This window comes from Pungitius pungitius, chromosome 21, assembly GCF_949316345.1.
Source record: "Pungitius pungitius chromosome 21, fPunPun2.1, whole genome shotgun sequence".
NCBI lineage: Eukaryota > Metazoa > Chordata > Actinopteri > Perciformes > Gasterosteidae > Pungitius > Pungitius pungitius.
This window is the reverse complement of record NC_084920.1, coordinates 9,332,448-9,347,721: the sequence shown is the minus strand read 5'-3', so window position 1 is coordinate 9,347,721 and position 15,274 is coordinate 9,332,448. Positions and strand designations below refer to the sequence as shown.

General features: G+C 42.5%; 2 protein-coding genes across 6 annotated transcripts; one reads left to right on the top strand and one right to left on the bottom strand.

Moving 5' to 3' along the window:
• The first annotated feature begins 36 nt into the window (after positions 1 to 36).
• tfam (transcription factor A, mitochondrial) lies at positions 37 to 4,436 on the top strand. Of its 2 annotated transcripts, none has more exons than XM_062559948.1 (7): positions 37 to 273; positions 946 to 1,079; positions 1,324 to 1,394; positions 1,606 to 1,755; positions 1,837 to 1,956; positions 2,892 to 2,948; positions 3,062 to 4,436. In XM_062559948.1, exons 1-7 carry the CDS (start codon positions 200 to 202, stop codon positions 3,329 to 3,331), a joined length of 876 nt encoding a protein of 291 aa, XP_062415932.1. In that variant the 5' UTR covers positions 37 to 199; the 3' UTR covers positions 3,332 to 4,436. The 2 variants fall into 2 exon arrangements, with proteins under 2 accessions (XP_062415932.1, XP_037319468.2); XM_037463571.2 differs by having other exon boundaries at positions 38 to 273; positions 1,861 to 1,956.
• Positions 4,437 to 5,068: 632 nt separating this feature from the next.
• On the bottom strand, positions 5,069 to 13,557 carry zgc:171971 (uncharacterized protein LOC569690 homolog). 4 transcript variants are annotated; one of them, XM_037463568.2, is made up of 10 exons: positions 13,318 to 13,557; positions 12,811 to 13,030; positions 12,010 to 12,056; positions 11,753 to 11,907; positions 11,540 to 11,673; positions 8,327 to 8,414; positions 7,943 to 8,205; positions 6,479 to 6,631; positions 6,017 to 6,116; positions 5,802 to 5,941 (listed from the first exon to the last, which is right to left on the bottom strand). In XM_037463568.2, exons 2-9 carry the CDS (start codon positions 13,000 to 13,002, stop codon positions 6,057 to 6,059), a joined length of 1,092 nt encoding a protein of 363 aa, XP_037319465.1. In that variant the 5' UTR covers positions 13,003 to 13,030; positions 13,318 to 13,557; the 3' UTR covers positions 5,802 to 5,941; positions 6,017 to 6,056. The 4 variants fall into 4 exon arrangements, with proteins under 4 accessions (XP_037319464.1, XP_037319465.1, XP_037319467.1 ...); XM_037463570.2 differs by having other exon boundaries at positions 5,814 to 5,941; positions 6,036 to 6,116; XM_037463567.2 differs by lacking the exon at positions 6,017 to 6,116 and having other exon boundaries at positions 5,069 to 5,941; positions 13,318 to 13,556.
• Between the last annotated feature and the right edge of the window lie 1,717 nt (positions 13,558 to 15,274).

Genomic DNA, 15,274 nt, shown 5'->3' with positions numbered 1-15,274 from the left:
ACCACGCCCATCTGGGTGATTTCACCTTCTCCCACAATGCATCGGGAGACACTGTAGGCGCCTTTTGCAGCCAGTGCATGTCAACAAGGAGGAGGGTAGAGGAATACACCTATTAAATATATAAAACGCTGGAATTGTGAGACAATACGTGTGTCTTCCATTCTCTGTTTAACGACCTGTAACGTGTATTTCTACCGACATGGCTCCGTTTAGCCTCGTGACAGCTAGCGTTAGCTGGTTGGCTAAGACCTTCAGTGTTTTCTCCAGCAAAAGGTAGCTAACCTAAAGTTACTCCATTGTTAGCTAACGTTAGCTCAACTTGTGGCAGGGACGAGCGGCTCAAGCAAGCATTAGCTTATTCTTTTTGCAGTTTGCATAGCCTACATTAACCACGTTTTTCTTCAATATAAATTACATTTTACTCAAACTGGAATAGTTGGAAAGGGTGTTTTAGCGTTCGTTAACTTTATACATAGACGAGCGACCTAAAATTAACTGCAGTCGATGACCCTCAATATAATATATACATAATTTATATGAGTTTTATATTGATGTATTATTGTTGTTGAACAGCCAGCAATGATTTGACGAGTAAAATTGAATTATTCCTATTTAGGGAATTGTTTTATTGTATTCATATCTAACAGGAACAAAGGTTTAGCTCCGTTAATAAAGGTAATGCACGTGTGGTGCGTTAGATCAGGGCTGGAACCAGCAGCTTAAAACAGAAAACTACTTCCCTTCGCATTTATTGGAAGAAATGCTGCTAAAGTCTGTTAGATATTTGCTGAATAAAATTGAGAGCAATACATGAGGGAAGGAACTGCTACTAAGTTTTTATTTTTGAATCTTAATTTATCTGCCCATTATTTTTTTGTTATCATTGAAATTTCACTTTTACTGTGTGTGTGTGTGTGTGTGTGTGTGTGTGTGCGCGCGCGCCAGTGTTCTTCCAGCTGCATACCTCAACCCTGTTAGATGCCTGACCTCTCAGACCAGCGCCCCCCCAAAGAAACCTCTGAATGGGTACCTGAGATTTATCATGCAACAGAAGCCGGTCCTGACCAGACACAATCCAGGTATATGCAATGACACAACAGCTTGTACTGTCGGGACTCGCCGCCACCATTGCTTGTGTGAGTTATGCGGCTCTATCGTACTCATGGATACTCATGGTTAATGCTCATCTCTGATATTGTCGCGCTGTAGTGTGAAAGAAGCTTATTGAAATTTAATTTCAGTCTGAGATGAACATTTTTCAAGTCAAAAACTCAATTGCTACAGTTCTAACGTCAATAAACCTCCTTAAACTGTTTCCCTCAGAAATAAAATCTGTGGATATCGTCAGGAAAATCGCCCAGCAGTGGAGAACTCTGAGTGCCGAACAGAAACGGGTATCTTTTAAGTTAAAGTGTTCAACAGTATTTACAGAAGTTTTGATAGTGCTTTGAATGAGGACATTGTAGCAAGACAATTGTTGCAGGTGATAAATCATCTCTTATCCCCTCTGATTTATTTTATGTTTTCATACAGTCCCTCTAAATGTGGGTTTTATCAGTCTGTTGTCGTGACCCACGCTTTGCTTGGTCTCTTTCACCCATGCAGCCTTTTGAGGAAGCCTCTTTGCGGGCAAGGGAGCAGTTTAAGATGGACCTCCAGCGCTACAATGCCCAGCTCACCCCAACACAGATCCAGCAACAAGCCTTGGAGAAGAGGCAGAGGATGGCCAAGAGGAAGGCCCTCCGCAAGAAGAGGGTAGGACAAATGGGAGATATGGAAGAGAGAAAGGACAAGGCTGTTTGGATCTTTGAGACAGATTTTTCAATGTGCTCTCAGAAAAACATTGTGTGTTTTCTCCAGGAGTTGAACAACCTCGGGAAGCCCAAGCGTCCTCGCTCTTCGTTCAACATTTACATGTCGGAGCACTTTGAGGAGGCCAGAGGAGCCACCACGCCGGTAAGTAGCTACTGCTCCATGACATTTCAACCAACCGTTGACGTTTCTTTCACAATGATGTACGGACTGGTCTGCCAGTTACTGGCATTACAGAAAATATGTATTGTGTATTTACCGATTGTCTCTTGTTTTACAATCTATTTACAAATATATATCCTAATGTAACCTTTTGTTACTGGGAGAAAAACTAGTGTTGGTAATAGATTTAATTATACTGGATGCAAATTAAATATTTTCGTTACTGTATCAATGCATCATGGAAGTCTTGATTTTATTGGCACAGTAGTCGTCATATATACTTTAGGAAAGTGCTCAAGTAGCTACCTTGGGGCTTAAAGGGGGCATATTATGGTAATTCTACATGTTAATGTGGCTGTCAGGAATGTCTACTAACCCCCAAATGCTGGAAAAAACAACTTTTGTGTTTTTAATGACTCCTGTTTCATTTAGTGATTCCTTAATTCATTAATATGAAATAAAACTACTTGTTTGTCAGTTCCGGGATTTTCCAATGTTGGCAGACAAAGGGGGATTCTCCCTTACATTTTTTTTTCGGTGTCAGATCACAAAAAAAGTCATTAAAGGTTACTACCTTTTCTGTAGAACAGGTCTCCACCTTGTTCTTTAAAAAAAAAAAAAAATCTGTTTCTACATAGTCGCTCATTTACTGTTATCTGCTCTCTGTATCGCGCACTGTGGAGATCCACCCCGATAAGACACTTGCGCACACGAACATGCACGCATGTGAGAACCCTCCCACCAACGGACAAGGACCGCGCCATGGAAATTGGTGGGGGTGTCCCCCCCCCCCCCCCCCCCCCCCGCCCCCGATCTAGTAGGATGAGCCAGAAGGCCACCTCATGCAGCTGGGACAGGCGTGGTACATGGCCATTACAATAGTCATTGAAATATTTTTGCCAATGTGATTCATTCAGGAAAAGATGCAGTCGCTGATGGAGGACTGGAGGAATCTGTTGATTCACCAGAAACAGGTTGGCCACAAATAATGTTTATCGGTCTATGGCACTAGTGCTGCTTTACACATGTAAAGCAAAAGTCTCTGTTGTGCAGTATCCAGATTCTTTGTGTGTGTTCTACATCACAGGTTTATGCACAGCTGGCAGAGGACGACAAAATTCGCTATAAAAATGAGATGAAGTCATGGGAGGATCACATGATGGAGATTGGACGAGAAGACCTCATCCGAGAGCAGACCCTTTTAAACAACAAAAGAACTGCTGCAAAGACTTCAGTAGCCAAGACTGCTAAAGCTAAAGTAGTAAAGAAGGTGACTGCCACAGGAAAGTCAAAAACAACTAGGAAGACAGCAAAGAGTAGCTCTGTGAAAAAGGTCAGGACCATTAGGAAGATATAAGAGGTGTTTATCTCACCAAAGTGAAAAATGGCATTCGTGGCAGCTGGAGCAGAAGTTGTGATGACTACTCGCTCGGTTTTACCCAACAACTCAACTCGCAAGCTCCGAGTTGGCATGAACGCTTGTAAGTTCAACAGGAAAACAACTATTACAGCATCCTTAAATACATGTCACATGTGTTCAGTAAAAAGTAAACCAAATAAACCTTGACTCCAGGATCTTTACTAGCATCCAAAAGATGTAGGGTGGGAATGTTCCAAGTAGAGGACATGATGAAATGTAATGATTTCACACCGTTTATACCCTACTGTCTAAGTTTAGAGAGTAGTTCTAAGTTTACTGGTTCACTCTTAAAATCAACCCCATATTTCTATTTCATAAACCAATGATCAGTTAGGTCAAGTCTAAACACCTACTATGGCCATGTCAGCAGGTGCCTGCTACGGAAGCCATACGTCTTTAGAAGGACCCAACTGATTTATCTTTTTATAAAAGCTCAGCAAGCATTGTAGTTTTTATTAAACATGAGGAAATAGTTCATTTGTAGGTGCAGTAGTAGGGAAGTCAGAAACTACAGAAAGGCCATCTAATACTTCTAAGGACAGCAGTCTTAACCTGAGGGGAGTAGATGACCTCACTTCCTGTGAAGTGCAGACAAGACCCTGGCTCCCATTGGTGCAGCCTGACTCAATTGTTTGGCTTGTGGCTTTTTATGTGGCATTACCTCGTACAGTCACAACCTCAAACTGTGAAATATTACTTTGTCATTCAAAGCACAAGTAACATGAATGACTTATTTGTTTTTAAGTTCCAAATTCTCATAGTTAATGTCATTGTGCAGATTGTTAACCTCTGGTGATACGATTTTTCTTCCCACTGGTCCTTAGTCCAATTGATTAAATGGCATACCTTCTTTTATAGTCATCAGTCAATGTGATATTAATCCTGAAGTCCACTATGTTCCTAGTCCTCATGTTTGTAGGTTTTTCTTAATCTACAGGTGTGCTCATTATTGGTTGCTTTTGCTAGTAGAATGTAGAGCTACCAGTGTTTACTACACTGCTGTGTATTTACTGAATAAAGAATTATACACCTTTCTACAAAATTACATTTCATGGGGGCATACATTTTAAGAACCTAAACCTCATTGAAATTGTACCATAAGAGTGATTAACCCAAAGCACTGCTCATCTTGGTGGAATTTTTGAAACACTGACCCAGGAGATACAGATATAGGGCAGAAGCTCCCACAGGGACACGGTAGAAATGGTGATCTACTGAACTAGGATCTGCTCTTCAATCCAGCTGAATGACCCATCTTGATTCCATAGAGATTTACAGTCAGGGCCACAAAAGCATTTGGACCGTGATATAATGTATTAATATTTTATTCTTTAAGCAACTCCTAATTTGAAGTAGTCAATATTTGATTAAAGTGTAACGTTTCAGCTTCAATTCCTTTAAACGTTGTCTTGCTGTACGTACCTCTGTTTTAATAGCTGAACTGACTTTTTAAAAGTACATGACCTGAAAGGGCTTTAAGAAACTTGGAGGGATTTAGGCAACACTGGGAATTTTGGAGTTGGATATGTAGTTAATTTAAAGACTTTGACATGTGGATTTCCAGGTGCTTTTCAGTTGCTCATGAGTGAAATGAGTAATGAAATGTTAAAAATACCACAGGCAGGAATGTTATAGTGTATCTCAGCTTAATACAACCAAAATGACCAATTCCAGTTGTATTTGTTATACTTTTTTTTTTATTAAACCAGAAATTGGCCAGGATAGAACACCATTACAAGATTACAACAAAATAATGCATGTGAAAAAGAACATCAGATACATAAAATATAATCCAGCTCAAAATTGCAGTTGCACTCTTAATGACAGTTCCTACTTTTTGATCAGATCAGCTTTGTGTTCTGAAGGTTCTTCTCTGACTGACACAGGAGAAAGCTGTTCTACCACATATGACCAGATCTTAACAGGGCCATCAGTGTAGCCACATGTACAGCAGTCCAGGAATATACTTTTACTTTGCACCATTTTGTCTATTGAACCACAGACATTACAATAAATAAAAGAGCACAGTTAGCTCATTGACAGACTAACACAACCACAATTGATTTATTGTTTTGTTTGAATAAAAGAGTGGAATTTGTGCCTAATGATAACCAGCTACGTTTCTGTACAAAGAGGGCATCGGATATCAATGTGAAGGTCCTCCTGATGCCAATCTTTCACTAACACGTGGAGCTGGGGTATCTCTTGCTGGTGTCATCAGCTAAGCAAAGTGTAGAAAAGATCCAAAACAGTGACTAGGGGAACCAACATAGCTGCCCAAATTAGGAGAGCTGGTGTAATACGCCTTCAACTAGCTGTGCTTCCCTCCACACTGATCTGTTGGCGTGGGAACAAAACATCAGATCGGGAGTCCTGCAAAGAGTCGTCTGTGCATTGGGAGACAGGAGATCAGGGGTCTTGCTGTTGCGTTGCAGCCTGTTTCAGTAAGACCTGGAAGTCAGGAGACAGCACCAGTTTGTGCTGGACGTTGCCTAACACCATCATCTCTCCAGTTCGACCGTCAGACAGACGCACAGATACCAGTTGCTGCAGATGGAGAAGGAGAGATGGACTCTGCATTTAGTTATTTTTATTCAATCATTTTGGTACGAAAGGCTGTACCTAGCATTGGGTCCCCCACCATCTCATTCATTCACATTGCTCATGACGTCCACCTTAATTGTCCAGTTGAGAAAGCTCGCATTGCCTGAAAAAGATAACCCTTTGACAGGGTGTCAGCAAAAATCTCAGCGGGAGACCAAACAATCAACTGGTATAACAGAAGAAGCCACTGGTACAGTAATTCATTGTTTCTTGTGATTAATATCTGTTAAAATTGAAATTTGTTTTCATTTTGCATTGCAGTTAGAAAGACTTGCCCCGTACGTTCTTTTGGGTACCAGGCTATTTCAAGTTGGGAGTAGTGTGATGCGCTGGGGGTTGACAAAGGTTGGCGGTTCGAATCCCGGCAAAATGTAACTTATGAGTTATAATGCAATGTAAGTTGCTTTGGATTAAAGCGTCAGCTAAATGAGATGTAATGTAATGTAACTTGACACAGACATACACGCACACAGAAAGTACCTGCAGGAAGGAGAAAGCAGCTCCCTCAGAGACGTCCATGACGATGTGTCCTAGCTTCAGCTCCACTTTTCCTGACTTCCTGATCTGCAGTTTACCCAGAAATCCCTCTGGTAGTTGAGAGAGCACAGGACGGCCCTCTTTCGCCACAGCCTCCTGAAGAGAGACAGATAATAAACCTGTTATTACCTAGCCGATACACCGTTGTTTTTGTATTGGAAAAAAGGCAAACAGCTTAAATGCCGTGCAGTGCATTGGACTTTGACCTTCTGGACCAGTTGGGTATCGGATGGACGGCTGTTCCAGGAGGTGTTTAGTGAAGGGAGTATGTATCAAAAAACAAATGTACATCCTCCAATGTGTTACCAGTGTATCACCCCTCCCTTTAACAGCTTGAGAAAAATGGAGGTGCAACATGTGAGGATTCGTTCCATATATATATTTATATACCCATACAGGTAGATTAAATCCAGCGTTCTGATTGTTTGAGAGTGAGTCACACGGGTGGATTATTAAAGCAATAAGGTACGAGAGGCTGTACTTTATCGTCCAATAATGTAACAGTTCAAGGGTGTAGTTAGGCCCGACGCGCAGCGGTTACATTATTGGACGATAAAGTACAGTCTCAAGTACGTTATTGCTTTTATTACACGGTTACCAGCAAAATTATAAATGGTACGTAAATAGCTGCCTTTCAGCACAAAATAGTTGTAGCCACCAAACATTTTGTATCACATTTCATCAGTCCAGAGGAAAAATATTATTAACAGTATTGGGTCCCGCACCATCTCATTCCTTCACATCGCTCATGACGTACACCTTAATTGTCCGGTTGCGAAAGCTCGCATTGCCTCAAAACGATCATTTGTGGGATTTCTAGGGGATATCCGGCAATCGCCACCGAGTTAACAGCTAAAATGTCAACTAACGGTCGCAAGTGATATGGAACGCTCGGGTCAATGTGAACAGCAACTGTACATTATCGCTGAATAATGCACCCCCCGTGACTCGCTCTCAACCAATGAGAATGGTGGATTTCATCTACCCATGTTATAATCAGCGATAATGTACAGTTGCTGTTCACATTGACCCCGAGCGTTCCATATCACGGCATACTCAAAGTAACCGGTTTGATTTTTGATTAGTTGACATTTGAGATTTAGGACCCAATGCTGTTTACATCACGGACAGCTACAGCAATTTTTTCTCTCAACTACTGAAATGAGATACACAACGTTTGGTGGCTACAACGATTTTGTGCTGAAAGGCAGCTATTTACTTACTATTCATAATTTTGCTAGTAACCCTCAAAGGTTTCCGGCCCTCTGCTGCACGTCAGGCCTAACAACAAATGTTTTAAACCAGAACAAGTAACCTAACAATTATCAGCAAGGTTTCCCAACCAGGTTATGAGCACTACCCATTTTGATAAAAATCAACTCCAAACAAGTTGCCATGGAAACTCACCTGGGGATGTAGATGTGCAGGTCTCTTCTCTTCAGGCTTGCCTTCCTTCTTGACAGCTTTATTCACTGTTGTTCCCAAAGAGGTGTCTGTCTCCTGTGTAGAATCTCTGCCCGGCATACTATCAGGAAGCTGCATAAAAAAGAGCTCTTCCTTGCCAGACAAGCTGAGATCCTGCAGCAGCTCTGTCACCGATGGCTGCTCTGTTTTGGGCAGCATTGTTCTGCTGTGGCTTGAGGGTTTGAATGTAGAGCGGTTCTCTGGACCTGCCAAAATGACAACCACAAACACTTCAGCAGAAAGGGTTAAAAACATTGACAGGCAAAGTGACACTTCTATAGGCGAGGCAGTGGCTTCAGCAGTAGTCAGATAGGGAGGAGGTCTTACGCATTGTGGCGGCACTCAGGGTTTGACACAGAGGCAGCTGGATGGGTTTCAACTTGGCATCGTTCCTCAGAAAGGGGTCATCTATGAACTATTGGTACAACAAATAAAATGAGCTAATATGACCAATGAGGACACTGGGTGATTGTAAGCACTCTGGACTAACCATAGGGTCTTGTCATTACAAACTAAAGCAGTGCAGCTAAACGTGGCACTGTATTCCTGGGAAACCGCATCTATTGCTTGCACATGAGAAAGGAAACAGCTGGATTGAACTTCATAAAAAAACAACCACTAAATTCTCCTCCCCTCCACGGGGAGGTAAACTCTTTATTGTGTCAGTAGAAGGTAATACTCTGTGATATACACGTTATTAAGCCTTTGTGGAAAGCAAAACCCTTACTCTGGAAGAAAAGACTTCACTGTTTATTCCGTGCGCTCCCTTCACTGGTTACTAGTCCTCTACCATAACTGGTTACCAGTGACGTGCAGTCAGGGTAGGCACTGCCTCCCCTGTCAAAATTAAAAGATTTTTTTTTTTTTATTAAATCATTTTATTTAATTAACTTGTAAATGTATGTATTTGCTGTTCATTCTTAGAATTATATATGCATTATGTGTGTTATTCCAATTGTCTAGAGTCTCTAGACGTTACAACAAATGTAGCCATTACGCATAATCAAATAGAAAGAAATGGTCATAAGCAGTGCTTTTACTGTTCATCCATTGCGGACAAACGAAAAACCCATGTTGCGCATGCACACTTCAATCTTATATTCTTCAACATGTACGGTGAAAAGCACAACTCTGCTGTGCCTTTGGACATAAATATGTTATGCATGTAATCATCTACGTTACGCATCACACATGGATCAATTGAAATCAAGATATTACTGGACTTCACCAGCTACGTTGTAAGCGAAATTAAAGTCAAAATGACGGCGGTTTTCGCCGATATCACAGATCTGAGACGAGTTTTGTACAAATACTCTACTGATTGGTGAGTCAGAAACTATTTCGGCCTTACAGCGGGTGAAATAAGTATTGTAGTATTGTAGTAGTTGTCTTGGCTTTGTGTTCAATACTTTTTCCCTGTGTCATTTCACATTATTACACATACCGGTAACTTTTTTTCAAACGTATTTGTTTTGGTTTCTTTGTATGTAAGTATTACTACATACATACATGGGTTGTTACCAACATCTGGTGAAAATGTCATGTCAATAGCTCCTTTGGAAATATATTTACTGAGAAAAATGGTAACGTGTTCAATAATTACTATGAGTGTGGTTGAATGGATGCCGACTACAAGCCATTTTTCTTCATATTCAGTTGAGCAGACTGACAGACATTATTGGCCGCTGTGCAATTTATTTAAGCAATAAGGTACGAGAGGCTGTAACAGTTTGGGGGTGTTGTTAGGGCCGGCAAACCTTGAACAGTACGGTTACCAGCAAAATTATGAATAGCAAGTAAAAAAGCTGCCTTTCGGCACAAAATAGTTGTAGCCACCAAACGTTGTGTATCTCATTTCAGTAGTCTAGAGAAAAATAGTTCCCGTACGTGCATGTAAACGGCATTGGGTCGCGCATCATCTCATTCATTCACATCGCTCATGACTTCCACCTTAATTGTCCGGTTGGGAAAGCTCGCATTGCCTGAAAACGATCATTTGCGGGATTTCCGGGTGTTTTTCGGTGATGACCACCGAGCTAAAAGCTAAAATGTACAAACTAACGGTTGCGCAAAAATCAAACCTGTTACTTTGAGTGCGTAGTCATATGGAACGCTTGGGTCAATGTGAACAGAAATTGTACATTATCGCTGAATAATGCACCCCTGTGACTAACTCTCAAACAATCAGAACACTGTATTTCATCTACCCGTGTTATAACTAAGCAATTAAGTCAGAGAGGCTATACGTAATGTTACAATTGGTTGCGAATGCTAACATTTCCCCAAACAGACGCTGTTTGCAGTCTTTTTTTTCGGCAATCGCCATCAAATCGTATGTACTAGTAATAATTACAAGTGTGTGCTGTGTGTGTGACCAAACCAGCAAGAGAGAGAGTAGTAGTAATTGTAATGTCATCCTGATTAAAAATGTCTTGATTTCAACCGTACTGTATGTGTGCGCCGCGCTCATGCATAACATTTACTGTTTTGACGTTCCATAGACTTTGCAAATATTAATAAGAAAACTCAAACTTGATCTTAATTTTTCTTTGTAGCTTCTGAGCAGCAGATAAGCCAGTCTCCTACTGAAAATGATGAGCCCAAAATTTCCAATGAGGAGGCCATGACTACAGGGACAGGTAGAGAGGATAAATAGTAAAGAACATGAATCAAAGTTATTTAATGTAAGAAAGAGCAGTATACGACACTGTTAGAGATAAAGCGGCTGAAACCAGTGCTTAAGTGGTTACTAATGCTGTAGAAGTTGTTGGTGCTATTCGCAGCAGTGTTAATTTCGTTGACGAAAACTATGACGAAAAATGTTTGTTAACTACCTTTTCCCCGAGAGGAGACTAAGATGTGATGAAAACGGATCTTAATAAATAAAAACTATGACTAAATCTATTTAAATTTTTGTTAACGAGACGAAAATGTTGGTGGTTGACGAAGTCACAATACTTTTTTCCCCCCCACCTGCAGGCAAAGTACGGCCCCCGTACGGCGGTTATTGAAGTGTCATAATTACATCATCCACAAACCCAGAACACTCTGGTACTGTGGGGGCAGCGGTGGTTCCACCGATACGGACCGCGACGACTATTTTACACTTCAGTGTGTGCTTCCTTGGTTTAGCTGTTGCTTCATTTATCTTTCGAATATCATGGAAAAAGTGGTTTTTCGCTTTCCGTCCGCAGTGAATGGACGTTAAAAGCACTGCTTATTCTGTCATTTATTTGTATTTGATTATGCGTAACGCCTACATTTGTCATTGTAAGGTCTAAACAATTGGAAAAAAACACATATTGTTTATATATAATACGAATAAACAGTAAAAATACAAATCCAAGTTTAGTAAATACAATTATTTAAACATTTTTATGTTTGAATTTGCCAGGGTATGCAGTGCCTACTGTACTTACAGTACTTTTAGCACTTTGTGGTTTGAAGATCTTGAAGCAGTAAATGTCTTTGGCTAAAAGCCAGCTAAATGAAAAATTTAATATACTTTTAAGATACAGCAGGTAGCAGGAGAATACTCACATCATCCTTCTGTAATTTATTAAGTATCTCCTCTTCAGCATCACCCTCCTCCTCAGAGTCTCTCCACTCTTTCTTTACGAGTTTACACATGGGGGAGGTGGCGGCGTCCTGCAGGTCTGTAGAACCACGGCAGCCTGAACAGAGACACGGTAAGAAGTGCACCTGCTTCTTTGTGCATGCTCAGAAGAACAAAAGAAGAAACAGAAGATGCACCTGTTTGGCGAACAGTGTCGGCAGGACCCTGCTCAAAGATGGAGTGACACTGGATGGTCTGAGGCCTCTCTCTCCTCCTCCCTCTGTTCTCTCGCCTACTTTTATCCCTCTGTAGTCTCTCCTTCCTCAATAACACGTGGTTTTCCTCCTTTAACCTCAGGAAGAATCCAACACAATGCTTATAATCACACAGTAGATTACGCTTCAAACTTCCATGATTTAAGAGGAGTGCAATCGTCTCACTGACAGCCACTCACTCATCTTTGCTTTTTCTCACAGCATGGACGTTTGGCTCAAAGGTTTTCTTTGAAAAAAAAAAGATGATGAAGAAATATGTAAACATTTCTTAAATGCGATTTAACATATCAACATAACATATTAACAAAGTGCTGCAGATACATGGTTTACTTAAAATGCTATAAATCCTTTTCTAGAGGCCAAATTAAAATAGGGTCACTTTTTTATCCAGTATGACGGAACTTAACTATTATGGACTTTGTATGGAGCAGATGGAGTAAAAAAGAGGGCTTGAATTATGGACAAGTATGCTGTGGCTTTAATATAGTTACTCTGAGCACTATTAAATAAAATAAATCAATGAACTTTTCTATCTCGTAATCTATATTTAAGGAAGTTATATTTAAGGTATTGTTTCATGTGAATCATTTAATATTGGATTGTGTGCTTTAGCATGAGCCTTAGACTTGTGTTGTGTGTTTGGAGTAACGTTACAAGGTGTAAACCTTCAGTGTGTGGACATGTAAGATATGGAATGCCGTTTTATTCATGGTACTTTTATTTCATAAGTACACATTTCTACCCTACAACCCATTGTGAAATAAAGAAATGTGTACTTATGAAATAAAAGTACCATGAAATGATTAAATGTATTTAATATTTATGTATTTATTGCCTCATTTATTTATTTCACAATGTACTTCCAATGCATATTTCATTTATTTATTTATTTAATTTTGAATAAAACGGCATTCCATAGTAGACGAGGTTTCAACACAATACCGTTGCGATTTCCATCTCTTTGGTGTGGCGTTCCCTACCTTTGTTTTTTTTAAAGCTCCCCCCAGCGTTAGGTCCCTGGTTCTGAGTGAGGTCAGTCTGGCAGATGGAGCGGGGGAGGAGAGACTCCTGACCCGGCCTGGAAGCCTTCGGCCCGCTGTGAAACTCGGCACGGTCCCGCTTCCGAGGCCGGTGGAGCTGGGAACACTTGCTGCTTCTCCGGTGTCGGTCATCTTTATTTGCCGGCCGTCCTCGGCTAATCTGTTAGGTGCGACATGATGTGAGCTTAGGAAAACAAGCCCCCTTGTTACGGAAACCAGAGAGTTAACGTTTCATTTCGTCTCCGAATGCAGTTCCCATTCGCATCCAGCGGGTTCATACCAATCAACAGACAACTTATAACGACGACTTTACAACCCTCCATTCTGTTCGCGGTTTAAAAAGGGACTGCGCCAACATACAAAAGTACACCAGCAGAGGCAAAACTGTTAACGTCCATGCAAAACAAATAGTATTAGTCCTTTATATTCGATGTCGTGTGTACGCACAGTATCCTCCGTGTCTTCCTGCGAACGCTCGGACACAATCGGCTTCACCTTGGTCTCCTCGCGGCCGCAGACAGCGCAGCAGCGTTCTCGAAAAACGTACAAAACCTATTCAACCAGTAACAACTTAACGCTTGCGCTTTGAAACGTATTGTCCAGTTTTAAAACACCATGTTCATTTCCTTCCGTGCCGAGCTGCCATTGTTTTACTGAAACTGCCACACGCGGGTAAGACCAGTAGATGGCTCTGTTCGTCTGTTGTTTCGGGTGTCCACGACGAAGGCTCGTTTGGACCTTGGATCTTTGTTATATTGATACGATACAGCAAGTAGTGCAGCAAGTAGAGTACTTGATTTAAATGTTAAATATTTGAAATATACATGTACTATAGTAGTTCCCAGCTATTGCCATATTAAACATTCTTCTGGAATATATACACACACACATACATACATACAGCGGGTGAAATAAGTATTGAACACGTCGCCATTTTTCTCAGTAAATATTGTAGCGACCCTGTTGGGGACTCGGTCAGGTTGCGTCATTTCCGGCGCTACGGCCAATCGGACGGGACATGGGAGGGTCTGGCCGGGGTAGCATGACGTAGTTCCGGTTGTTGTGTGGTTTACCGAGTGAGCTGGGAATACCGTGTCCGACGCTGTTGTGTGTCGCTAAATAAAAGGATCTCTGCCCTGCAACTAATCGCCTCAGCGTGTTGAGTAATTCACCACGCCACAGGTTTGTCTTCGTACGGACGATATCGGTGGAAAGCTAGCGGTTAGCCTGCTGTGGGCATGGATCGTGTCGGTGGGACGAGCGGCTACGTTACGGTAAAGGAAGAGAGGAAAGAAGCGGAGGAGGGAGCTAGCGGGTGGTCGAAAGACATGGCCAGAAGTTTCGACGGGGCTACTAGGGGCGCGAGGGCTCGTTTGAGAGAGTCTGCAGTGAGGATGGCTAGGGACGCTGGCATCAGTCCCGCAGCGGATTTTCCCGCGGTTTCTCCGGGGAATGTAGCGTCAAACTACAACGGCGGCGCCCATCGCTCGGCAGTCCCTACGGTAAAAACACCGAAATACGACGGTAGGACGCCATGGGAGGCTTTCCTGGCTCAATTTGAATTGCTGTCGCATGCAGGGGAATGGTCCAATGAGACTAAGGCACTTCAGCTGGCGCTGTGTCTCACGGGGGATGCGCTGTCATGCCTGCTGCTGCTGAGCCCGGAAGACAGACGTTACCCAGCGCTGGTAGGGTCGCTCCAGAGGCGGTTTGGACAATGTTTGCAACCCGAACTCCTGCGGAATGAACTAAACAATCGCTGCGGGAGAGCCGCTGCGGGCGTTGGCAAACGATGTGGAAAGTTTGTCACGGAGGGCTTATGCCCACATGCCCCCTGAAGTGCAGAACGAGCTGGCGCGGGACCAGTTCATCAGGGCAATTGTTCCCACGGAGCTGCGTGTCCAGGTCCAGCTGCAGCACCCACAGTCGTTGCAAGCGGCTTTCGAGTTGGCTGCGGAGAGAGAGAATGTGTGGGGTGCAGCGCCTGGAGGCTACCATAGTGAGGGAGCACCTATGGCCAGGGCGGCGATGGCGGTCCCTCCAGAGGCAGAGAAACCATCGTGGGTTACGGAAGTGACTGAACTGATCAGGGCTGTGTCACTACAACAATGGGGAAGGTGACTCGTGCTATGTTTCGGTTACCGTGGAAGGACTGCCCTGCTTGGCACTGGTGGACACAGGTTCGACAGTAACTCTGGTAAGACCAGACATGATCACAGACTGGACTCATCTTGACCCCACCTCAGTGCGACTTCGCACTGTTACCGGAGAGCTGGCACCCATGAAGGGCAGAGGTCTGCTGTCTTTATCGGTGGGAGGGGTGACGGTGTGCCACCCGGTGTGGATAGCTGCAGTTCAGGACCCATGCATTCTGGGTTTGGACTTCTTGAGGGCCACGGGCTGC